The 26,358-nt window shown below is 42.4% G+C and overlaps 1 protein-coding gene across 1 annotated transcript in view; it reads right to left on the bottom strand.

Annotated features, from left to right (window-relative positions):
- The window catches only part of FLT3 (fms related receptor tyrosine kinase 3), an 86,260-nt gene extending 64,966 nt beyond the window's left edge, over window positions 1-21,294 (bottom strand). Inside the window, exons 1-2 of the mRNA XM_070409411.1 lie at window positions 21,202-21,294; window positions 1,023-1,144 (exon numbers count right to left, since the gene is read on the bottom strand). Of these exons, the coding sequence (XP_070265512.1) occupies window positions 1,023-1,144; window positions 21,202-21,244 (165 nt within the window). The 5' untranslated portion in view covers window positions 21,245-21,294. The remainder of the gene's footprint in view (window positions 1-1,022; window positions 1,145-21,201) is intronic.
- Window positions 21,295-26,358: the final 5,064 nt, after the last annotated feature.

The following is a 26,358-nucleotide window of genomic DNA, read 5'->3' as shown; positions in this document are numbered from 1 at the left end:
TATGAAACGGTTCGCATACGCAGGTAGGTATCTTTGAAACCAATATTTGGTAATACGCAGTTACAATCGGCCCGAATTTACACGTTTCCCGCACTCCACCGCAAATCTATATGAACCGAGTTAAGACGGCTCCCGCCGAGTACGCGCAATTCACGCGAGCCGACTTAACTCGTTTCCCGCAACCCAAGTGTTAAGCTTCCTTTATTTCTGTAAATACCCAAGCTATGTCAGATGAACAGCAAGAAGGAGAAGAGTAATGAAAACCAAGGTTGAAACCTGAAGGAGTCAGAGCTAGATTATGGAGCAGTTTGCATGTCAGCTTAACTAAGGTCACTGAAGGTCTCAAGGCAGGCAGTAAAGGCTAGAGCTGTGCTTCCGGAAGAATAGTCTGACGGCCCATGTGAGATGAACTGCAGAAGGAAGAAGCTACATAAGATACTATTGTTGATTTTGATGGAGTTAATGAGGGCTTGAATTAGGGAAGTGACAGTGAGACTAGAGAATCTGAAGTGATTATATGAGAACTAGTTAAGAAAGGAAATTGATGAGACTTGGTACTGAGCACATGTGAAGGAAAAGGAGAGTAAGTACTCCAAAGTGACATTGAGCTTTCAAGCCTGGGAACAAGACAGGGCCATAAACAGAAATCAATTAATACAAGAATGGGAACAGGTTTGAGGAAATAGAACTGGAATTAATTGTGGATAAAATATTAATGAGAAAATGGAAAACATCTATCTATATCCAGAAGGTAGTTAGAAATTGGGGACTCGGGCTTGAGAGAGAAGTCTGGTTGCTCTCTAAGAAGAAAGTGAGATTCCCTTACTTCTTCCTTGAAACTGAACTCAAAGAGAGCATGACTCTTAATGGAGTGGAGTGCCAGGTAGCAATGAGTATAGATGCTCATATGCACCATATATGAGTACATAATATACGTAAAAACATAAAAAGAAAGGCCCATATAGCCATGGTAGGTCTCAATAGAAAATATAGCTAAACGTATACTATTAATATTACTTTACCGTGGGATATGATGAAGGTATCCCCACTGATGAATCATTGCTCTTATGATGGATTAAAACACACTTGATCACAGGCAGATCTTGATTTGTAACAGTCTCAAATATCATTGCTGAAAAAACAACTGTAAAACAAAATAAAAACAGTGATATTGATACATGCACATCTTTAAAAGAAAGCACATATTCATCTTGCAACAAAACTACAAAACCAATGTCATCATGGAAAAGTGGCCAGCAGGAAACATAACTTCATAAAGGGTGAGTCTTACTAGAAATCAGGAGCAGTGCTACTTAGAGCAGTGCTGTTCACCAGAATACTCTGCAGTGATGGAGATATTCTTCCCTATGCTGTTCCAGATGGTAGTCATTAGCTACATGTGACTAATGAGCATTTGAAATGAGGCTAATGCAACTACAGAGGTGATTATTGGTATACAAGCCATTTCTTCTTCTATATGGATGGTTGTAGAATCTTATCTTTGTGCATTAAGACTTTCAAAATTAGGTGATTTTTTGATCATCTATTTCCATCCATGGTGTTAGACACTCAGTGAGCCTTTTCAATCTAGAAATTCAGTCTTCTCTGGAGGAGTTTTCTTGAATTATTTCTTTGATTCCTTCTCTCTCTCTTTCACATTCTATTCTCCTATTATTGAGATGTTTTTCCCAAATGAGTGATAATCCTTGATAGTTTGCTCACATATAATATAAGAATGAAGCACAAAATGATCGTGTAAGCTCTGTGCACATGGTTTGACCTGCTGCCTGATCTCTTCTGTTTGGTTATCTATAGGTTTTCCCATGGGCTGGTCAGATTCCCCAGAGAGACTTTTCTCTCTCTTGTCTGCTGCCCATATTGTGGGACTGGAGCTGGTGCCCACATCAGGGGTCCTGAAGTGGAAATCAGGTTGCTTCTCAGCTTTCTCCTCCCCACCTTATGATTCAGCTTTCTTCACGTGCGTTAAAGCTTTCAAAATTTTATTTTCTGCTTCCCCATTATCTTTGTCCTTATACTTTATGTCTTAATTTTGTTTATTGTCATTTAGTGGACCATTGGTAGACAGGAGGTAAATGTATGTGTTCAGCCACCTTCATACCTAGTAATCTGCTTTAAAATGTCAGTATTGCAGCTATGGGAAGTACATATTAAGACACATTCACTGGTTTGTTTTATTCTGTCTTTATTATTTCATTATTTGCTAAAGAAGTCACATTATACCAATGCTAATGGAACTAGAAGTGAAAATTCACTCTAAATCCCTATATTCTAACAAATAAACCATTTTCATTTCTCTAGAACTTTTGCCATCTGTATATATAGTCTTCAATTAATTGTATTGATAGGTAGAAATCATTTTATATACCAATTTGAACACAATATAAGCATTTCTTAGGATGCTACATAGAATTGATTTGCATTCTTTTAGTGGATATACTAGTAAAATGATCCAGCCATTCCCTTACTTATTACACATTTCACCATTTCCCCTTGTCTTTTAAAATACTTCACTAAGAGATTCGCAAGATGGCAGCTGGCAGGACAGCAGTGAGGGAGAGGTTGTGAGTGAGGGAGGGAGTGAAAGGTGTGTGTGTGTGCCTGTGTAAGTGAGGGACAGTTAGATCCTGCGGGAGTATCAGGGGCTGGCAGACCAGGCTCTCCTGGATGAGGAGCCCCTGCTACTGCTGCGGGCACTCCCCGGGCTGCAGGGCTTGGCACGGAGCCCACGCCATCTTGAAGGGGAGAGTGGCCTCTAAAAGGAACCCAGCCTTGCCTCCACCCAGACTGGCCTTCGACACTGCCCGGGACCCTGAAGCCACTCCAGACAGTCATACAGCCTCGCCCGCAGACCTGCAGACCCCAGGACGTCCACCTCCAAGGGCTCATGGCTCCCCCAGCAGAAACCACAACTCCCCACTCCCCGGCAGCCAGCGCCTGGACACCGCAGTTGCGCAGCTTCAGTGCACGGCCCCGTGAGCCCACCATCCCAGCAGGCAGCTCCTGGGACTCTCTGTGAGCCGCCAGTGGGCGTGTGTCTCTCCAACCAAGGGCACACAACTCCCCCAACAGAAACTACGACTTCCCACTCCTTGGTGGCTGGCGTCTAGACACTGCAGTGAGCTACTAAGGGCTCACATATCCGGACAAGGTCACGCTATTTCAGCCACAGACTCTGAGATTCCTGCATCCCCAGCCGTTGGCTCCTGGACCCCCTCATGATTGGCAGAGTGAAATCACCCTGGCCAGAGACCCACTGCCTCATCCGCAGACTACAGGATAGCTGCCTCCTACTGTCATGGGCTCCAGGAACTTCACAGTGATTTGCAGAGTGATGCTACCCCAGCAAAAGTCACACAACACTAGCCAGAGTCGCACTACCTGAGCCTCAGGCCCTGAGACCACTTTCTCCCAGGCTATGAACTCCAGGATCTCACAGTGAGCGCACTCCAGTGAGACCTCAGGCAACCCTTTCCACAAGAGCTGGAACCACAAGCACATCTACAACAGCTTGCATGACAAGGCAGGGGGTGAGTCACATTTCAGACAGCCTATGATCAGACTTCAACCACAAATGAGAAACTAACATTCAAGACCCAACTACATCAGGAGAACCCAAATAACTCAAGTAGTGGGCTCCACTAGAACACCAAGCTCAGGAGATCTGAGAGACTATACCACTGGGTCCCAAAAATCACCAACTACATAGGCCAACCCCCAAAAGAACCTGGGTAACAAAGCAGTTGGATCTAAGACATAGAAATAATTAAAACATTACAGAAAAGTGGGGAGACAAAGAAAAAATCCCCAAAGGAAAGAAAAATAGGAATCACCAGAAAAGGAATTAAATGAAATGAAGGCAAATAATTTGTCAGAGAAAGAATTCAGAATAATAGTTATAAGGATGCTCAAACGTCTGGATGACCAATGCATACAAATCAATGAGAATTATAAGGAGCTGAATGAGAATTTGACCAACATGATAAGGAGTCAAGAGGAAATGAAGAATGACATAGCTTCAATAAAGAACACAATGGAAGGTTGATTTCTGTGGAGGTGTGCAGTAAATGCCAGAAGGCTTATCATGGAGAGCGTGAAGGCCTGCTGAGGACTGGCTGACAGGCTCCCCTGGCCGGGCAGCCTCTACTGCTACTGAAATCTCTCCTGGAGCAGCCGGCTCTGCCGCAGAGACCGTGCCATCTTGAAGGGGAAGCCTAGCCTTACCTTCAACCAGGGAGGCCTCAGATACCTCCCAGAACGCTACAACCACATGCCCAGAGACCAGCTGCCTCAGTTGCGAACCCAAGAACACCAGGACTACAGCCTTCTCGACTGTGGGCACCTAAAGGGTCTGTCCAGGGGAAGAAAAAGGGGCATGAATACATGGACAAACCCTGCATCTTCTCACAGAGCAGATAGAAGGAACAGCTGAATCAAATAACACCCACCCAGAATTGGCAAATTAAACACAGCTGGTGAGGCAATCCGTGGTCAGATATCACCCAGAGCAGTGGTTCTCAACCTTGGCTGCACATTAGAATCACCTGGGAATCTTTTTAAAATCCTGATTTCTGGGCCTCATCCTTTAGAAATTCTGTTTCTTTGTTACTAATGTTGTGGCCCCACCCCATAACAAAGAAACAGAATTTCCAGAGGATGGGGCCCAGAAATCAGGATTTTAAAAAGATTCCCAGATGATTCTAATGTGCAGCCAAGGTTGAGAACCACTGGCCTAGAGAAAGCTCTGCTTCCTCAGATTCATCTGGGTGTTTGTCGTTTGGGTGTTGGTAGTTTACATATTTTGGACTAGTTGTTGTTTGTAGTTTGCATTCATCTTTGGGTGTTTGTTGTCTGCCTATTTTGAATTAGTTGTTGTTTTATTGGATTATTCTCCCCATATATATATTTTTTTCCTTTTTCTTTTTTCTTCTCTTTCTTTTCTCTCTTACATTTTTTCCTTTTCTCAATATCATTTTTGCATTCTTTTCTATCCCCTAATTTTCTTTTCTCTGGTGGTCACCTTTATTTGGAGTTATTAGTATCGTGAATACATTTGTGTTTGGTGCCCTGTGCATTGTGTCTTGTTGTGTTGTATTTTGTGCCTTTAAGTCAACACAGGAGGGAGAGAGCTACATAACCAGACACCCTGAGAGGAGAGATCATGGGGAGAAAAAGAAACAGCCCACATACGAAAGAAAAGGAGGAATCACCAGAAAAGGAAGTAAATGAAATGGAGGCAAGCAATACGTCGGAGAAAAATTTCAGCACAATAGTCATAAGGTTGCTGAAAAGAATGGAAGACAGCCCTAATTGGTTTGGCTCAGTGGATAGAGCGTCGGCCTGTGGACTGAAGAGACCCAAGTTCGATTCCAGTCAAGGGCATGTACCTTGGTTGCGGGCACATCCCCAATGGAGGCACCTGATCGATGTTTCTAACTCTCTATCACTTTCCCTTCCTCTCTGTAAAAAAATCAATAAAATATATTTTTAAAAAAAGAATGGAATACAAATTCAACAATATGTGTAAGAACCAAGAGGAAATGAAGAAGAACCAAGAAGAAATGAAAAATGACATTTCTGTAATAAAGAATACAATAGAAAGCATCAACAGTAGACTAGAAGAAGCAGAGAAGCGCATCAGTGAGCTAGAAGACAAGGTAGGAAAAAATAACCAAGTAGAGCAGCATCTAGAGAAAAAACTTAAAAAAACAGGAGGAGAGCCTAAGGGAACTTTGGGACAACATGAAAGGAAACAACATCCACATAATAGGGGTCCCAGAGGAGAGGAAACTGAACAAGGAATAGAAAACCTGTTTGAAGAAATAATGACAGAAAACTTCCCTGATATAGGGAAGAAAACACTCACACAAGTCCAAGAAGCTCACAGAGTCCCAAACAAGATGAACCCCAAAAGACCAACACCAAGACACATTATAATTAAATTGGCAAACACCAACGACAAAGTAAGAATCTTAAAAGCTGCCAGAGGGAGACAGAAAGTTACCTACAAAGGATCCCCCCATCAGAGTAATGACTGATTTCTCATCAGAAACACATCAGGCCAGGAGAAAATGAAATGAAATATACAAAGTCATGCAAAGGAAGAGTCTGAATTCAAGAATACTGTACCCAGCAAGGCTATCAATCAAAATTGAGGGTGAAATCAGGAGCTTCACAGACAAAAAAGGACTAAGGGAATTTATTACCACTAAACCAGCAATGCAAGAAATGCTAAAGGGTCTGCTGTAAAAAGAAGAAATAGGGGACAACCAAGATGGCGGCATAGGTAAACACCTGAACTTGCTGCCGTGCACAACACATTAAAACTACAACTAAAAGACAAAAAAAATATCATCCAGAACAACGGGAAGGCTGGCTGAGTGGAAATTCTACCACTAGAAGGAAAGAGAAAAGCACATTGAGTCCGGTAGGAGGTGCAGAGGGTGGAAGTGCGGAGGTACAAAGGCGCGTGCGAAAGGGGCTGCCAGCTGGGTATGCTGTTGTCTTTTTCAATCGGGTGGGAGATACAAGCTTCCAACTGCTCTGAACTCCAGTTCCAAGTGAGAATTTGGGGACCTAGACTCATACAGAGAGAAACTGGACTGTCTGGCATCGGGCCAGAACGTGAGGGCAGCTTTCTCGCAGAGATGCTTGCAGCAGTCATTGTTCCTGCACGGGGCCGCAGGACACAAACACCGGGACCTCTCTGAGGCAGAGCAGACTGGCAGCCATTGCAGTTTGCTCTGCCCTCGTGATTCCCTGAGACCCCGCCCCACCCAATTTACAACCCCACCCAAGCTGTGTGCAGAGGCTTTTGCATATGAATGGCCTGGCCTTTTTCTGCCTAAAAACTTGGGCAGGCTCAGTGAGCACCAAAGCCCCACTGAAGCAAGTCTTGCCCCAGAAGGGTGTCTCCAGCACAGAAGTTCTCCCATTGAAGACACAACTGGTCCTCACAGCCAATTGGCCTGGAGGTCAATTCCTCCCAGTGATACCAACAGCAATCAAGGCTTAACTACAACAAGACTGTGCACACAGCCCACAAAGGGGTGCACCAAGAGTGTCCACCTCAGGTAATTGGGGAGGCTGAGCCACTAGGCTCTATAGGACACCTACCAAACAAAGCCACTCTATCAACACAGGGAAGCAGCCAAAATGCGGAGACAAAGAAACAGGTCACAAATGACAGAAATGGAGGAAAGCAAACTACTGGATATAGAGTTCAAAACCACAGTTATAAGGTTACTCAAGAATCTTCTAGAAACCTCTGAGAAATATAGTGAGACCCTCAAGGATATGAAAAAGGACCAATTAGAAATTAAGCATACACTGACTGAAATAAAGAATAATATAGAGAGATCCAACAGCAGACTAGAGGATCCCAAGAATCAAGTCAAAGATTTGAAATATGAAGAAGCAAAAAACACCCAACTGGAAAAGCAAAAGGAAAAAAGAATACAAAAATATGAAGATAATGTAAGGAGCCTCTGGGACAGCTTCAAGCGTACCAACATCCGAATTATAGGGGTGCCAGAAGAAGAGAGAGAGCAAGATACTAAAAACCTATTTGAAGAAATAATGACAGAAAACTTCCCCTACCTGGTGAAAGAAATAGACTTACAAGTCCAGGATGCACAGAGAACCCCAAACAAAAGGAATCCAAAGAGGACCACACCAAGACACATCATAATTAAAATGCCAAGGGCAAAAGACAAAGACAGAATCTTAAAAACAGCAAGAGAAAAACAGTTAGTTACCTACAAGGGAGTACCCATACGACTGTCAGCTGATTTCTCAACAGAAACTATGCAGGCCAGAAAGGAGTGGCAAGAAATATTCAAAGTGATGAATAGCAAGAACCTACAACCAAGATTACTCTACCCAGCAAAGCTATCATTCAGAATTGAAGGTCAGATAAAGAGCTTCACAGATAAGAAAAAGCTAAAGGAGTTCATCACTGCCAAACCAGTATTATATGCAATGCTGAAGGGTATTCTTTAAGAAGAGGAAGAAGACGAAAAAGGTAAAGATAAAAATTATGAACAACGAAGTGACAACAAATATATATCTATCAACAAGTGAATCTAAAAATCAAGTGAATAAAAAATCTGACGAAGAGAATAAACTGGTGAAGAAAATAGAATCAGGGGCATAGAAAGGGAGTAGACTGACAATTCTCGGGGGGAATGGGGTGAGGGGGTGCGGGAAGAGACTGGACAAAAATCATACACCTATGGACAAGGACAGTGCGGGGGGGTAAGGGCAGGGCGTAGCGGGGCCGGGGGGGGGGTACCGGGTAGCTATGGGGGGAAAAAGAGGAACAACTGTAATAATCTGAACAATAAAAGATTTATTTAAAAAATAATAATAAAAATAAAAAGAAATAGGAAGAGAAGAAAAAACAAAGGCATAAAGAATAAAAATGGTGACAAACAAGTACCTATCAATAATAACTTTACATGTAAATGGATCAAATGCCTAAATAGAAAGACATAAGGTAGCTGAGTGGATAAGAAAACATGACCCATATATCTGCTATCTACAGGAGACCCACCTCAGAACAAAGAATTCACACAGACTGATGGTGAAGGGATAGAAAAAGGTTTTTCAGGTAAATGGAAATGAAAGAAAAAGCTGGGGTAGCAATACTTATATCTAACAAATTAGACCTCAAAGTGAAGGCCATAGCAAGAGATAAGGAAAGCCACTTCATAAAACTAAAAGGGGCAATTCAACAAGAAGATATAACTCTGGTAAACATATATGCACCCAATACAGGAGTACTCAAATACATAAAAAAAACTTCTGTAGGATATCAAGGGAGAAATTGACAGCAATACAATCATGGTAGGGAACTGTAATACCCCACTAACACCACTGGACAAATCCTCTAAACAAAAAATCAGCAAAGAAACATCAATCCTAAATGACTCACTATATCAGATGGAATTAATTGATATCTTCAGAACATTTCACCCCAAAGACACAGAATATATATTCTTCTCAAGTGCACAGGGGTCATTTTCAAAGATAGACCTCATATTGGGACACAGGCAAAATCTCTTCAAATTCAAGAAGAGAGAAATCATATCAAGCATCTTCTCAGATCACAATGGCATAAAACTAGAAATCAACTGCAAGAAAAACAATGAAAAAAAAATCAAGCACTTGGAGGCTAAATAGCATGCTATTAAACAATGATTGGGTTAAAGAGATCAAAGAAGAAATAAAAAGCATCATGGCAACAAATGACAATGAAAATACAACAATCCAAAATCTATGGGACACAGGGAAAGCAGTCCTAAGAGGAAAGTTCATAGCTCTACAGGCCTACCTCAAAAAACAAAAACAAAAAATGGTAATTAATTATCCAACCCTGTAACTTAAAGAATTAGAAAGAGAGCAACAAGAAAAACCCAGAGTAATCAGAAGGAAGGAAATCATAAAGATTAGAGCGGAAATAAACAACACAGAGACCAAAAAAATAATACAAAAGATAAATAAAACCAAGAGCTTGTTCTTTGAAAGGATAAACAAGATTGATGAACCTCTAGCCAGGCTCACCAAGAAGCAAAGAGAGAGGACCCAAATAAACAAAATCAGAAATGAAAAAGATGAATTAACAACCAACCCCACAGACATACAAAGGATTGAAAAAAAATACCAGGAACAACTCTACTCCAACAAACTGGACAACTTAGACGAAATGGAAATATTCCTAGAAAAATAAAATCTTCCAAAACTCAATCAGGAAGAATAAAAAAACCTGAATAGGCCGATAACTACCAATGAAATTGAAGCAGCAATCAAAAAACTTCCAGCAAACAAACACCCTGGACCAGATGGCTTTACAGGGGAGTTTTACCAAATATTCAAATAAGAACTAAAACATATCCTCCTCACACTGTTCAAAAAAAATTCAAGAGGAAGGAACACTTCCAAGCTCTTTCTATGAAGCCAGCATTACCCTAATCCCAAAACCAGACAAAGACACTACAAAGAAAGAGAATTACAGACCATTATCCCTGATGAAGATAGATGCTAAAATCCTCAACAAAATTCTAGCAAATCGGATCCAGCATTACAATCGAAAGATCATACACCACAACCAAGTGGGATTTATTCCAGAGATGCAAGGCTGGTACAATATCTGCAAATCAATAAACATAATGCATCACATAAAGTGAGAGACAAAAATCACATAATCATATCAATCGATGCAGAAAAAGCGTTTGACATAATCCAACACTCTTTCTTGATAAAAACTCTCAGCAAAAGGAATAGAGAGATCATACCTCAACATAATGAAAGCCTTATATGACAAACCTATAGCTCTTGACATTTGTCAATTTGTTGATGATAGCCATTCTGACAGGTGTGAGATGGTACCTCATTGTTGTTTTGATTTGCATCTCTCAGATGATTAGTGACTTTGAGCATGTTTTCATATGTCTCTTAGCCTTCTGTATGTCCACTTTCAAAAAGTGTCTATTTAAGTCCTTTGCCCATTTTTTGATTGGATTGTTTATCTTCCTTTTGTTCAGTTGTATGAGTTCCCAATAAATTTTGGAGATTAGGCCCTGACTGGACATAACATTGGCAAATATGTTCTCCCATGCAGTGGACTCTCTTGTTATCTTGTTGATGGTTTCTTTTGCTGTGCAGAAACTTTTTATTTTGATGTAGTCGCATTTGTTTATTTTCTCCTTAGTTTCCATTGCCCTAGGAGCTGTATTGGTAAAGATATTGCTATGACATATGTCTGATATTTTGCTGCCTATAGATTCTTCTAAGATTTTTATGGTTTCCTGTCTTACGTTTAAGTCCTTATCCATTTTGAGTTTATTTTTGTGTATGGTGTAAGTTGGTGGTCTAGTTTTATTTTTTTGCATGTATTTCTCCAATTTCCCCAATACCCTTTATTGAAGAAACTGTCTTGACTCCATTGTATGCTCTTGCCTCCTTTGTCAAATATTTTTTTTCTTTTTTTTAAATTTTGTTTTATTGCTTAAAGTATTACAAAGAGTATTACATGTCTCCTTTTGTTCCCCCCCTTGACATTCCCCCAGCCTCCCTTACCTCCCAGTGTCTTATGTCCATTGGTTATGCTTATAGCTTTGTCAAATATTAATTGAGCATAATGGCTTGGGTCTGTAGTTCATTCTTTCAATTGCTGAATAGTAGTCTATTATTATACCGCCCTAACACAATATTTTAATTCATTAACCTGTGGGTAGAATTTGGATTGTTTCTATTTTGAGGCTTTTACAAATAAAGCTGCTTGGTATGGATATATGCTTTCATTTTTTTGAGTAAATACTAAGGAGTAGAACATGTAAATCATATGTAAGATGTCTGTAACTTTTTAAGAAAGTACCAAACAGTCCTCCAATGAGGTTGTATGATTTTCTATTTCTCTTGGCAGCTTCTTAGAATTCCAGGGGTGCCACATCCTCACCAACACTTGGTATTATGAGAATTTTTAATGTTAGTAATTCTAATATGTGTATTATATCTCCCTGTGGTTTTAATTTGCATTTTTCTACTAATGATGTTAAGTATCCTTTCAGATGCTTACATAACATCCTATGTATCCTTTGGTAGTGTGCCTGTTCACATGTTTTGCCCAAATCAAGTCCTTTTAAATTCTGTTGTTTATTTTCTTATTATTGAGTTTTGATAGTCCCCCCTCCCCATTTTATTGAGATAGTATCAACATGTAAAACATAATGACTTGATATGTTTATTTGCAACATGGTTACATAATAAGTTTAATTAATATCTATCACCTCACATAATTACATTTTTTTCTTGTGATGAGAACTTTTAAGAACTACTCTTAGCAACTTTCAAATATATAATAGAGTATTCATAATTATAGTCAGCATGTTGTACATCACATTGTGAGTTTTACCTGGTGTAAGGCATTTTTGTATTGTTAAATATTCTTGAACCTTTTTTTCCGAGATTCAGTTATGTTAGGTCAGAGGAAGCCCAGGATCAGATGCATGCAGATGTGTGACGAGATAATGGACCCTCCCTGGAATTCCTAACAGTTCAGCATGCCAGACAAATGGCCACATAGATACCGGCTCCGTCCTGGAATCCACAAGGACCTCCACACAGATACTGACTCCTTCCTGAATACCGTGCCGAACCCGGCGGTGGGAACTTCCTCAGCTCATGCCCCCACCCCTCATTAAACACCTGTATAAAAAGAAACCCCCCTTCCCTGTTGGCATGAATCCACTGGCCCTGCCTTTGGGGTTCATGGGTTGCCCGGGGGGACAGATTAAACCTTTACTTTCTTTCTTTCTGGTTGACTCCACTCTCTTTGTTTCCTACACCGCCTCCTGAGCCACCCTACAAGTTAAGTTCATTGTAAATACTTTATTCCTTGCTTTTAAGCTTGGTTAGGTGGGACCAGAGCAGTATGTAGAGCTAATGTTTTCCCAATAGTGGGTTTTATCAAAGTTAATAATTTATGCTCTTCAAAAAATACTGCTTAAAAATTGTAAAGACAACCCACAGGTTGAGGGTAAGCATTGAGGTTGACTAGAAAGGGGCATGAGGGAAGTTTGGGGGAGAATGGAAATGTTCTGTACCTTGTTAGTGGTGGATGTGTTAGTTAAACACATGTAACCATACACTTGCTATGTGAAAATTGTACCTCAATAAACCTGCCTTTTAAAAAAGCCAAAGGAAGAATTTGCCACCATTGATAGTAAGGTTCTTTCTGAGAATTCATTCCCAACCCCTAATGACACTTCCCAGAGTCCAGTTCTAAACCCATTCTGAACAAGAGGACAATTGTAGAACTGGAAAAGAACTCCCCAAGTTGTCTACTTTGAAGGGACAGGACTGAGGTTGGGGTATAGTAGATGGAGAAAAATACTAGGCATGAACTTAAAATAAAATTTCAGGTAAAAGTAAAATCTACTCCACTGAAAAGAGTGATGGATTTAGACATTACAAAACAAATCACAGAAAGTCACATCACCTCCTTTACAAATCCTCCCAGCCCAGTCTTCCCTGAGGCAGAAATAACTGCAGATGATGTGAAGACCTGAGTCTCAGTCCTCTCGCTGAGGGTTACCTGTTTTGATAACTTTGAATTTCAGCAAGTCATTTCACCTCTTTGGGACCCATCTTCCTCTTCTGGTAAAACAGAGCAGTGCACTGGTTTGGTACATTTGGTCTTGGTCCTGGTTCCTGGCACAAAGCGCAGAAACCCTTGCAACTTCCTGAGTGACAGGAGTATCTTTTGTTATTCATAAGAGGCTCCTTTTTAACACAATGGAGTTTATGCTAATGAGTGACATAGGGTGGAGCCCCTAGAAAGCCTTAAGATGGGGCTGGTCACCAGAAAGACCAGGTGATTAGAAAGTGGGAGCTTTCAGCCCCAACCACTGACCGCGGGAAAGGAGCAGGGTGCTGCAGATTAAGCTCTACAAAAATTCTTAAACTGAAACGGGTGATGAGTTTCTGGGTTGGTGAACATGTAGAGGTGCTGAGAGAGTGGCTGCCTGGAGGGCACGGAGACTCCACGCCCCGTCCGACAAATCTTGCCTTACGCATCTCTCCCATCCGGCCGTTCCTGAGTTATGTCCTTTTATAATAAACTGCTAATTTAGTAAATAAAATGTTTCGCTGCGTTCTGTGAGCTGCTCTAGCAAATTAATCAAATCTTAGGAGTAGGTCAAGGGAACCTCTGGTTACAGCCTGTCGTGATGTCGTAAGCAGTTAGGCAGACTGAGCAGAGCAAGGATGACGAGCCAGGTGCAGAAGGTCACCAGGGCAGAAAGCCCTGGCTGCCTAGCAATGGACAATTACAGGGTGGGGCTTCATCCCCAGGATGACCTTCCCTCCCCTAGCATAGGGCTGGTCATGTGGTTTGGGCGCCCTGACCTTTCCTCCCTAGAGATGACATCTAGGCCTCAGTTGTATTTCAGCTCCAGGCCCAGAAAAGCAGCAAAACCAGATAAGTGGCCACACTGGCTGATCTAGGATCAGCTGCATCGAATAATGACCCCCTGCCCTGGCACTGGCTAATCAATCCGTGGAGACCACAACCCTGAAAGGACACAACTGGAAAGCTGCTGAATATTCTATTGAGATCTTTCCCCGGGACCTCCCCTAAAATCTCCATCCTTAAAACCTTTAGGACCAAGGACCTGGGAGCATGAGGTCCTCCTCCCCGTGCCCCCAGGCGCATTACCATTACCTTCGTCACTCCCAAGCTCCAAGGGCCCTTCCTTGGCCTCTATGACTTGTTTTCTAAGCCCATTTTTCTACAAATTACTTTTTCTACCCTATGATTTTTTAAATAAATGTTTTCTTATCATTTGAGTCCTGGCTCTGAATTCTTTCCTAGCCAGAACTCAAGTACCGAGGTTGCTGAACCCAGGTCTGGTCTGACCCCACCTGGCTAACACCTGGTGCCTTCCCACCGCCTGCAACAGTCATGGCGCAGGTGACACCTGGACTTGCCATTGGCATCAGAAGGGGAGGGGCGTCCCTGAATCCTTAACATGTGGGATCTGACACTATCTCCAGTTGGATAGTGTCTGAATAGAGTTAAATCACAGAATACTCAGCTGGTGTTGCAGAATTGCTTGGTGTGGGGAAATCACCCCCCACATACATTGGTGGCCAGAGTACCAGGAGTATTCAGTGTTAGTAGTGATGTGTGTAGAGAGGAGACACACGAGTGTTTTGCCTTAGAACTGGGTAGGCCTAAGGTCTCATTCTCTATATATTCTCATGATTTTAACTACTGTCTACTTGCTCATGAGTTTCTGATTCCTACCTGTGGTATATATAATTATATATCTGAGTGGCCCTCAAAAACTTGGATTAAACTTGCCTTTTTCCTCCCTCCTCCATCTTCTCTTCCTCTCAGTTAGTGGCAACACATCCACTGTCACCAAAGCCAGAAACCCATGTCATTTTGACTTCTCCCTCTTCCTCACTTTTCATTATCCAGTCAGTTGCCAAACCTGGACATTTTATTTATTTATTTTTAATTGTTTTATTGCTTAAAGTATTACAAAGAGTATTATATATGTCTCCTTTTTTTTTTTTTCCTCCCCTTAACCTTCCCTTAGCCTCCCATACCCCCCAGTGTCTTGTGTCCATTGGTTATGCTTATATGCAAAACCTGGACATTTTAACCTCTTGCTGATTCCCAATTCTATATGCAGCCCTGCCTCACTATTACATGGCCCCAATTCTGCCTTCGTCTTCTCTGGCCTGGATACTGCCAACAACTCCTCAGTCTGCCTGGCATCCATCCTCCATGCAGATACCAGAACTGTCTTTCTAGAATACATCAGGGAGTGTCACTCCTCTGCTTAAAACCACTCCACAACCTACAGCAATGGTCCTTACCCTTTCTTGAGTCACAGACCTCTTTGAAAATCTGATGAAAGCAATTAACGCTCTTTCCAAAAAAATACCATGTATACACATACACACACACACACACACCCCCGAGGGATACAATGGACCCTGAATTCCATCCAGAGACTCTAGGTCTACATGATAAAGGCCAAGTCCCTTACTACATCCCTACAATTCTTACTCATGACACATTGAGACTCTCCGGCAACCCGGACTTCTTTAAAAAACTAACCACTGAACAACTTCAGAGATTTCTGTGTTACAAGTTTGTAAACTATAGTTACTCTATTCCGGAGGCCTTATACATTGTGTCCCAGCAACCGGAAGGGAATTCCAGTTTTCTTTCTACTCCATGCTTCCTTGTTACTGCTGTCCTATTCCTTGTTAACTACTGTCTACTTGCTCATGAGTTTCTGATTCAGACCTGTGGTGTATATAATTACAGTGGGGCCTTGACTTACAAGTGTCCCGACTAACGAGTTTTTCGAGATACGAGCCGTCTCTCGGCCGATTTTCCTGGAATTATCATTTGAGTCCTGGCTCTGAATTCTTTCCTAGCCAGAACTCAAGTACCGAGGTTGCTGAACTCAGGTCTGGTCTGACCCCACCTGGCTCCTATTTTCCTGGAATGTCCTCTTCCTTCTTTTCCTATTTTCTGTCCTATTTTCCTGGAATGTCCTCTTCCTTCTTTTCCTATTTTCTGTCCTATTTTCCTGGAATGTCCTCTTCCTTCCTTTCCCCTGCCAACTCTTCCTTACCTTTCTAGTGCTGGCTCTGGCATCACCCTCCTCTTGGAAGCCTTGCCTTATTTTCCTAGTCTGGGTCAGAGATTCCACTTATGTGTATACATTTAAAAGCGCACTGCCATTCTCTTTTTATAGTCCTGACCCTTTCCCGCTGACACCCCCATTAGGCTGTGAGTTCTTGGAGGGAAGGAACCAGTCCTATGTGGCACTTAACACAAGTTCTGGACATAGTTGGTGCTCAAAAAACGTCTAAGAAGGGAAGGAGGAAAATCCTGTGACTCTCAATCCTAATGATTTCTCCAGACTGTGCATTTCTCTTTCTGCAAAGCACCTATCTGATGAGGAATGAAGCTATACCTTATAGATATTATCTGATGAAGGACTAAGGTACTGCTTATCTTCTCTTTACAAATGAGGAAATTGAGTGCAGAGAAAACCCCTGCCAGAGGAAATAACACGTTTCCCATGTTGTTAGTCCTGCCTGCAGCCCTCCAAAAACAGAATCTCTCACATTGGGAATTTCTGAACTCAAACGGCAAGGCATTTGACAACTGAATTTAGTGGCTATCTTATAAGTAAAACACAACAGTTAAAAAAAATAATAACAACATCCTATTTTAGTGGAGTCTGTAAATAATTTTATGGAGGATTCTTGGCTACCAATTGACATAATGACAGCAGTGAAAAAATATTTTTACTGTTTAACCTAAAAAAAATAACAATAGTTCCTCTTTTGGGGTCTTATGCAATTCCTCTAGCCACAAAAGAACAGTGTGCGTGTACTTTATATTATTTTTAAATTTCCTCCACATGTGTTGGTACCCATAGAACAGAACTGCATGATTCAAATTAACGACCATCAGTAAGTGCAACCAACATTTTCATCCCTTGAGGACCACTAATGATATAGTTTTAGAAGATATCAACCAAAGGTAATGAAATCACCTATGTGTAAAGCTCATAAAACCCCCAAAAGCCAGAAAGACCTTCAGCCACACACTGTGGCTACCTAACTGAGAAGTGGTGAAAGCTTCTTTGGAAGTCAGGGTAAAAATCTGAAGATCACAAAGTCACCTGATAAAACCAAAAGCTCTCCTCAAACAAACCACCTACTGTGAGATTCACAAGAGTCTGCTATTTCAGAGTGGATGAAAGATACAGCATAGAGGCAAAACCAAACGATAAAACAGGCAAGGCTAATTTTAAACCCTTCAATTTCCCTTCTTCAATTTCCCTTCTCCAATTTCTTACTCCTCTTGCTTCAATTTTCTGCATGTTCCCTTTCAACATCAAGAAAAATGATAAAATACAATACTTTTGAGGTTATTTGCTTTTTGTCAAATCAGAATCTTGACCCAAAGGTTAGGACAATATCTGGTGGGTATTTGAAGAGTCAGTCAGCAAGATTGTAATCTTCAACACTGACTGTAAGGGCTTTTGTCGCATGCCTTCTGAGTTTCATTAGAGAATGGGAAGATAAGAGGAGCGAGAAGAACTGTGCAGAAAGTGATAAGACCAAGCCATCCTGTGGGCTTCTCAAGTGAGCAGACATGCCTCTGGGAGTAAAAGGTAGTCAACGAATTTGTTCAAAGAACCACTCAGAAACTTCTTCCCAAGACCTAAAAACATGGTCACTCCTAACTCAGGAACAGCCCTTTGTTTCATTAGGAGTGGAAGAACAGCTTCTTTCCCCCAACCATCAAATACAGTCTCCACTGAAAACAGGGTATGGTTATGTGTGGCTTTAGGGCACAAAACACCTGGATCCCTATGCTGACCTGGCTGAAGCTTCCTCCACTGAAGCATGATATTTTCCACCCATAGGTATGGAATGATCACAAAGCCTGTGTTGGAAGGTTGAACTCACTAAAAGCAAGCTTTGGTCTCAAATGCTTTTCCTAGGGAGAAGCAATCTCCATGCATTTACTTAAATAGAATGGATTTTGTTATTTCTATGTAAGTTGCCCCCCCATCCCTTTCATCTCTGTACCCCTTTGTGCCAAGCACAGAAATAGGTATTCAACGAAAACTTGTCAAAGAAAAAATTTCTTTCTTATGCAAGCTCTCTCCTGTCTTCCTTATCTGAAGTCTTCCCTGGAATATAAGTAGGTGGTCCTTCTTCACATTCATTAATATCTCATTACCTAGCTGTTTTTCAAAACAACTGGAAAATTTGAGAACAATAACAAAATCTTTACTGATACCTAAGAGTTACTGGAAGTAACTTTTAGTTGTAAAAATTAAAGCCATTCCCTAACGGAAGGCAAGAGTTCACAATTAAATGTAAGAGGATAATTTACTATAGACAGATGTAAAGTACCTAGGGAGAAATGCATAGGACTTGTATGATGGCAAAAATTCAAACTAGACTTTTAGAATTGAAGGGGCTTTAGTATCAGGTCACCAGGTCTGGTATCTCATCCAATCCAAACCAATCTTTGACTAGCATCTCTTCCCTCTACCCGGTCTCCCTTCTAATGACTTTAAACCTCTCTTAGGCTAGCAGTTCACAAGAAGGCAAATGAAGAAAGATAAGCACTAAGAACAAAGGATGGCAACTAAAATGTGTAATTCAATGCTCTGCATATGAATTTTCTGACACTAGTGAAAGAAATCACATAATAGTTATTAAAATATTGAATTTCTCCCCTTCTTATCCAGTATCAGCACACAATACAGTTGAGGCCATGGTGAGTATGGTTCCATGCTTTACACATTACTTTAAAAAGTCATCATTATTCATAAAAAGTAGAGTTTAGAATATAAGGGAAATGGGGATTGCAATTTATAATCCAAGGAATTCAAAGGTTTTAAATATTTTAAAGCCTTCATTTTTCAGCTTCTCACTTTGTGCCTTTTTATTCAAGAAAACCTGTAATACTGAGTGTTGGCAAAGATGTAAGGAACTGGAACTCCCACATGCTGGTAGTAGGAATGTAAATTGGTATGACCACTGAGGAAAACTGTTGGACGGTATCTAGCAAAACTGAATGTCTTCCTCTATAATCCAGAAATTCTACTCCTAGGAAAAATGGGTGTTGTGTACACCAAAATCATGTAAAAAAAATGTTCACAGCAGTTTTATTCATATTACACAAGATTGAAAACAACCTACATGTTCTTCAATGATAGAATAGATAAACAAATTACTGTATATTCATACTGAGAAATAGCACCCAGCAATTAAAGAAAAATGACCACTGCTATTCAACCTGAGAACAAGGTTGAATTCCATAATCACAATGTTGAGTGAAAGAAGCCTGACATAAAAGAACACATAATGCCCTAACCGGTTTGGCTCAGTGGATAGAGCGTCGGCCTGCGAACTCAAGGGTCCCAGGTTCAATTCCGGTCAAGGGCATGTACCTTGGTGTGGGCACATCCCAGTGGGGAGTGTGCAGGAGGCAGCTGATCGATGTTTCTCTCTCATCGATGTTTCTAACTCTCTATCCCTCTCCCTTCCTCTCTGTAAAAAATCAATAAAATATATTTAAAAAAAAAGAACACATAATGATGGTCTGGTTTACATGAAGTTAAAAATAAGTGAACCAATGATATTAGAAATCAAAATAGTGGCTACTTTTGTGGGGTAGTGACTGAAACAGGGCTGAGGTAGACTTGGTCTATATCTGGACCCAATAATGATTATATGGGTACATCCATATACAAAAGTTAATGGAGTTGCACTCTTAAGACTTGTGCATATTTGCTGTGTGCAAATTATATCTCATTTACAACAATCTGCAGAGTTATAGAAATCTGGGGGCTCTTTCTTAAAGAACTCAATACAGCTTAAATAAGTTGCAAATACTCTCTTTATACTTTTTGAAAGCCTTTATATGCCACTGAAACACTCACCAGTGTCATGCTTAATAGAAAGTGAACTTTTTGTATTCATAGACTGAAAAACATATTGTACTATATATTTGCAGTATACAGTTACCAACTAGTAAAAATGTTTGCAACTGTCTGCTTTCCCAAGCTTTTCTCCCTTATGTTACATTTCTTACTCTGTAATTCTGAATGATTTGTAACAAAAACTCTTGGACATAATTCCTGCACCTCTATATTGGAAATCTTTTCTCTATATACCACAGAGACTTCATGTTGGAATCCTAGAATTGGGAGCAGTGAGTGCTGGTTCCAAGATTGCAGAACCAGGACTGGGACCTGAGGCTCCTGGGCTCCCAGAATTCTGTCTCCTTCACCAGAAATTTGAGTCAACCCTCTCATCTTTCCAAACAGATAAAGTGCATTAAAAGGGGATTTTAAAAAATTTATATATATATATATATAATTTTTTGAATTAACAACTATGCTACCCAGCAGATTATTCGGGAACCGTGCGTGAGACCTTGAAAACTCCGTTAGGGCTTAATAAAAACTGAGTAGAGAAGGAAGGGGTAGCTAGTGTTTTAATGTGTAAATCCTATTTGCATAATATTCCCAAAGTAATTTTTTCGTTAATCCAACCGAAACTCGGCGGGGTTGCGGGTCATTATTCGCAATGATTCGCTTTGGGGGAGAACGCGGGCGCACTTGCCAGAGTTAACTCCATACATAAAACCCCAAAAGAGTGAAAGACGCCACCCAGGAGCCTACAGTATCCAGTGTCGGTCCCGACTAGGTCCGGAGCCACCTGGCACTACCCTCGGGGCGGCAGACGCGGGCAGAGGCCCAGCACCGGGTGCGCGGGCCCAGCGGGCGGCGAGAGGGAGCGCCAGCGGCGGGGCGGCCCGGCCCCCGGCAGAGCCTCGGCGAGCCCGCCCGCGGGAGTCCGGGCCGCCGGTCGGATCGCGGCCCTAGCCGGGCAGTGAATTTAGAGAAGAGGCAGGAGAACGTGGGGTGGGCAGGGCGGGGTCCCCTGGCCAGTCAGGGGCGAGTCCGGAGGGCGCGACAGAGGGGAGGGGCGCAGGAGCCAGGGAAGGCGCGGGCAGGAGCGCGGCGGCGGGGACGGGGAGGCGCGCGCCGACCACGGTGCGGGCTGGGGGCCGAGGCCGCGCCGGGGTCTGCGAGCGGGCGAGCGGGGCCTTACCGAGCAGCGGCAGCCGGCCGCCGACGCGCGCCAACGCCTGCATGGCCTCCGGAGCCCAGGGTCCCCACGCCGCGCCGGCCCAGCCCTGCGGTACCTCCCGGAGCGGCGAGCCCCGCGCTGCAGGTGGCTCGCTTAAGGATTGGCGTCACCGACCGCAAATTCCCTCCGACTGGTGCAAAGTGATAGGGGGAGGATCTCTCTCCGCAGCGGCAGGGGCCGCGGCGGGCGCGCAGAGGCTGGGCCGAGCCGGGAGCGGTTCCTGGCGCAGCGCAGCGGGCGAGCCCACGTGCCTGCCGTGTCCGCAGCCTGCACTCTGCGGCGCCGGGGCTCCCCGGCGGGGGCGGGGGGATTGGTTGCCGCGCCGCTGGGGCAGTCGCGTGGGTTCGGCGGCTCTGGCTGGGGAGAAGGCACGTTAAGAGCTGCCTTGTTCCCGGGAGTCCCTGAACACCTTCGTTTGGATGTCAGAGCGTGGGGACATCAGCGAGCCAGAAGCGCCCTCCGCGCGCGGGGTCTTTGAGGCCCCAGAATGGGAGCTACTAGTAAATCCGCGCTGCACCTGCGGCCCTGGCCAGCGCTCAGGCCAGCAGAGGGCCGCGGTCCACGCTCGGTGGACCCTGACTGACCACTGGCCTTCGGTCTTCCCCTCCATCTTCTAGGTAGGATGCCCAGAACCCAGTCAGCAGTGGCAGCAAGAAAAACAGGCTCGGTTTCAATGTCAACCCAGGCAATTCGGGAGGCTGAGAACCAGCCAAAGATACAAAAGCAAAACAGACAGTGCATCCTAGAGGATGTTTTGAATTACCCACTTCGTAATTCTTGTTATTCACTGCATAATATTTCAAGTTGAAAATTGTTTTATGTGCAGTAAGTTGAAGGTAAGCCTTGGGTGCCAGTTATGACTCCTCAGTTAACTAGCCCTTTGACCTTCACAAGCTATTGACCTTCACAAGGCATTTTTCTTTTCCAAGTCCTATTTTACTTACCTTCAAATGAGGGGAGTAGGCCAAATGGTTTACAATGTTTCCAAATTCTAGGAATTCTATGCTTTTAATAATTTTCTAATAAAGCATGATAATTGACAATGTTCATTCTTGGACATACAATCCTTTTCCTTGGCTGTAGTTGATAGTAAAATAATCCCCCCTCGCAGGGCATGACAGAAACCTCAAAAGTGTCTACTATGGTGCAGCCACTATGGAAAACAGCATGGCAGTTTCTCAAAAAATTAAAAATAAAACTGCCTATGATCCAGCAATTACACTTCCAGGAATATACCCAAAAGAATTAAAAGCAAGGTCATGAAGAGATATTTGTGCACCCATATTCATAGCAACATTATTCACAATAGCCAAAAGGTGCAAGCAACCCACATGTCCACCCACAGATAAATGGATAAAGAAAATTGAATGAATGGATAAACAAAATGTGTGTGTGTGTGTGTGTGTGTGTGTGTATAGTATTCAGCCTTAAAGGTGAGAAAATTCTGCCCTGAGATTTGTGGCTCAGTTGATTGAGTATCATCCTGTGCATTGAAAGGTCACTGGTTTGATTCCCACTCAGGCACTACCCAGGTTGTGGGTTCAATCCTTAGGATGCGTACAGGAGGCAACCAATCATGTTTCTCACATTGATGTTTCTCTCCCTCTCTTTCTAAAATCAATAAACTATTTTTAAAAAGAAAGGAAATTCTGACACATGCTACAACATGGATGAACCTTGAGGACATTTTGCTAATGAAGTAAGGCAATCACAGAAACCATATGATTCTACTTCTATGAGTCGCCTAGGGTAGTCAAATTTGTAGAGATAGAAAGTGGAATAGTGATTTTCAGAGGCTAGAGAGTTGTTTAATGGGTATAGAGTTTCAGTTTTGCAAGATGAAAAGTGTTCTGGAGATGGATGGTGGTGGTGGTTACACAACAAGGTGCATGTACTTAACGCTACTGAACTGTATACTTAAAAATGGTTAAGATGGTAAATTCTATGCTCATTTTACAACAAAAAAAGATTTTAAGAGTCTATCTTAAGTCAGAACTAGAGGAAGAGACCTGAGTTAAGTGAGACATGAAGCAGTCTGGTAATAGGTAGAAAAGTGAGCTAGTGAGCCTTCTAATTACCCAGATCTAATGTATTACCTTTCATTCAGAGCTTGATTACTGCAAGCTTTAAAAAAATAAGTCTGATGATTCCAAGTTTGCAAAATAGCAGCTTGGATGAGGCACTATTCAAGGACACAAAATCATGAAGCTATTGCTGCTTTTTCAAAGAATCTTAGACCCAAGGCAGAAGTCTCTGAGAAGCGATGGTAAGAGTGGAGAAATTAGGGGTGGTTTCTAAGCACACCTGATTTTCTCTGGAAATGGATGGGGAAAAATAATTCTAGAAAAGACAAATTTTATGGATTGAAAAGTTTTGGAGTATGAGGTATAGGCTACAATTTAGAAGGTGAGATAGTGCCCATCATTCTTTGAAGTGTGCCAAGAGTCATGCCTATTATGGTACCTAATTGATTCCCCTTGATAACACTCTGAGGAAGGTAGCTTTACATTATCTAGAGCCCTAGATTGCATAGGTAGCTATGAACACCCAAGTATAAAATTTTGTTTCCAGAGCTCATGATATGGATGAAGACTATTATAAAAGCTGCTACAGGGGCAAGAAGCAACCAGGAGGAATAAGATGAAAGAAGAAATCAGAAGAGAGAAGAGTAAGTTTGTTTCTGGATTGGAATGTCTTGTGTCAGCCTTACAAATGACACATTTTATCTAAATTCTTACCCCCATGAAGTTTAGGGGCTACATAGCCATGAGTAACATGGCCATTCATCTTATGAACATCTTTCCAGGCTTTAAATTACACAAATATCTCCTTTCTCCCTTCAAAAATTATGATATTTTCAATGGCAATCCATAGGTGAAATGTCTTCATGTCATTTTTTAAAATACAAAGCTTTATATTTTTCTTAAAATAAGGGACAAGGAAAAGTAATATTTGAACAGGAGTTCTGTGAATTCAGTTGAAATATGAACTATATAGTACAATTTCACACACCTTTTACTAATAGTTTAAGCCCACCAATTGGCAAGATCTGACAATACCAAGTGTTAGCAAGGATTCAGAGAAATGGGTAAATTTAATTCACTGCTAGTGGAGCTCTAAATTGGTATGAGCACGTTGACAAATAATTTGACCTTACTTCAAAATTAAACATGTGCCTAGCCAGTTTGGTTTAGTGGTTGAGCGTCGACCTATGAACCAGGAAGTCATGGTTTGATTCCCAGTTGGGGGTCTGGGCACATGCCCAGGTTGTGGACTCAATCCCAGGTAGGGGTGGTACAGGAGGCAGCCTCAATAAAAATATGTTTTAAAAAATTGAAACATGTGCATACTTTACACCCAGAAGATATATATATACATATATACATATATATATATGCAGATCACCCTGCAGAGAGAGGCCCAAGCCACCAGCTGGCAGGGTGATCGATCAATCAGGGGGCTCCATGATCACCCCAAAGAGGGAGGCCCAGGCTACTCCACAGCAGTGCTGCGGCGGGTGGGCAAGGCCTCCCTCTGTGGGGCAATCCATCCAGGAACCCTGGCCAGGTGGGCAAGGCTTACCTCTTTGGGGCAATCAATCATGAGATTCCTGGACTGTGAGAGGACACAGGCTGGGCTGAGGGGACACCCCCCCACCCCCCACCGGCCCCCAGTGCATGAATTTCATGCACCGGGCCTCTAATATACACACACACACACACACACACACACACACTAATAAAAGGGTAATATGCTAATTCGACTGGCCGTCTCTGGACATCCTTCTAGACAAAGCCACAGTGGCAGAGGCTGAGGCAGAGGCAATTAGGGGTGATCAGGCAGGCAGGCAGGCAAGCGGTTAGGAGCCAGTGGTCCCAGATTGTGAGAGGGATCCCAGATTGGAGAGGATGCAGGCTGGGCTGAGGGACACCCCCTCCTTGTGCCCGAATTTCATGCACCAGGCCTCTAGTATATATACGTGTGTGTGTGTGTGTGTGTGTGTGTGTGTGTGTGTGTGTCTGTGTGTGTGTGTATGCACCTGAGAGAAATTCCTATGCATGAGGAGACATGTACCAGAGTGTTCATAGCATTATTATTTATAATATCAAAAAAATCAAGGAAAGCCCGACCAATGTGGCTAGTGGTTGAGTGTCAACCTATGAACCAGGAGGTCATGATTCAATTCCAGGTCAAGGCACATGCCTGGGGTGCTGGCTTGATCCCTAGTAGAGGGCGTGTAGGAGGCAGCCGATTCAATGATTCTCTCTCATCATTGATGTTTCTATCCCTCTCTCCCTCTCCCTTCTTAAAAATATTTTTAAAAAAATAGAGGATAGTAAATGTCCACTAGCATGAACTGTAGTATATTCATACTAGAGGCCTGATGCATGAAATTCATGCAAGAGTAGGCCTTCCTTCCCCTGGCTGCCGGCACTGGCTTCCCTCTGGCACCCGGGACCCAGGCTTCTCTCGCAGCCCCGGCTTCATCCAGAAGGTCGTCTGGAAGGACATCCGGTCTAATTAGCATATTACACTTTTATTATTATAGATAATGAAATCCTATATAACCATGAAAATGAATAGGCTACAGTTAACTGAAACAACATGGGTGAATACCAAAAACATAATGTAGAGGGTGGGGGGGAAAGCAAATCATAGAATAATAGAGGTAAAGGCAAAACCAAACATTATTCTCTTTAGGACAGTGGTTCTCAACCTTCCTAATGCTGCGACCCTTTAATACAGTTCCTCATGTTGTGGTGACCCCCAATTTCATTGTTACAAATTGAACATAATTAAAGCATAGTGATTAATCACAAAAACAATATGTAATTATATATGTGTTTTCTGATGGTCTTAGGCGACCCCTGTGAAAGGGTCGTTCAACCCCCAAAAGGGTCACAACCCACAGGTTGAGAACCGCTGCTTTGGGAAGCTATTCATAACAGACATAAAGAAAGTGAAGGAATAATTGTCACAAGACTGAGTATAGTTTTTACCTCTAGAATGGGTTAGGAACAGAAGGAGATTTAGTTAGAGAAGGCAAAAGGGATTTCTAAAGCACTAGCAATACTCCATTGTTTTTTAACTTCTGTGATGGGGACTGGATGTTCATTT

Source organism: Myotis yumanensis, unplaced genomic scaffold (assembly GCF_028538775.1).
Source record: "Myotis yumanensis isolate MYYU_CA2020_CCGP unplaced genomic scaffold, mMyoYum1.0.hap1 SCAF_3, whole genome shotgun sequence".
Taxonomy (NCBI): domain Eukaryota; kingdom Metazoa; phylum Chordata; class Mammalia; order Chiroptera; family Vespertilionidae; genus Myotis; species Myotis yumanensis.
Note: the sequence above shows the minus strand (reverse complement) of the source record. Positions and strands in the feature narration are given on the sequence as shown.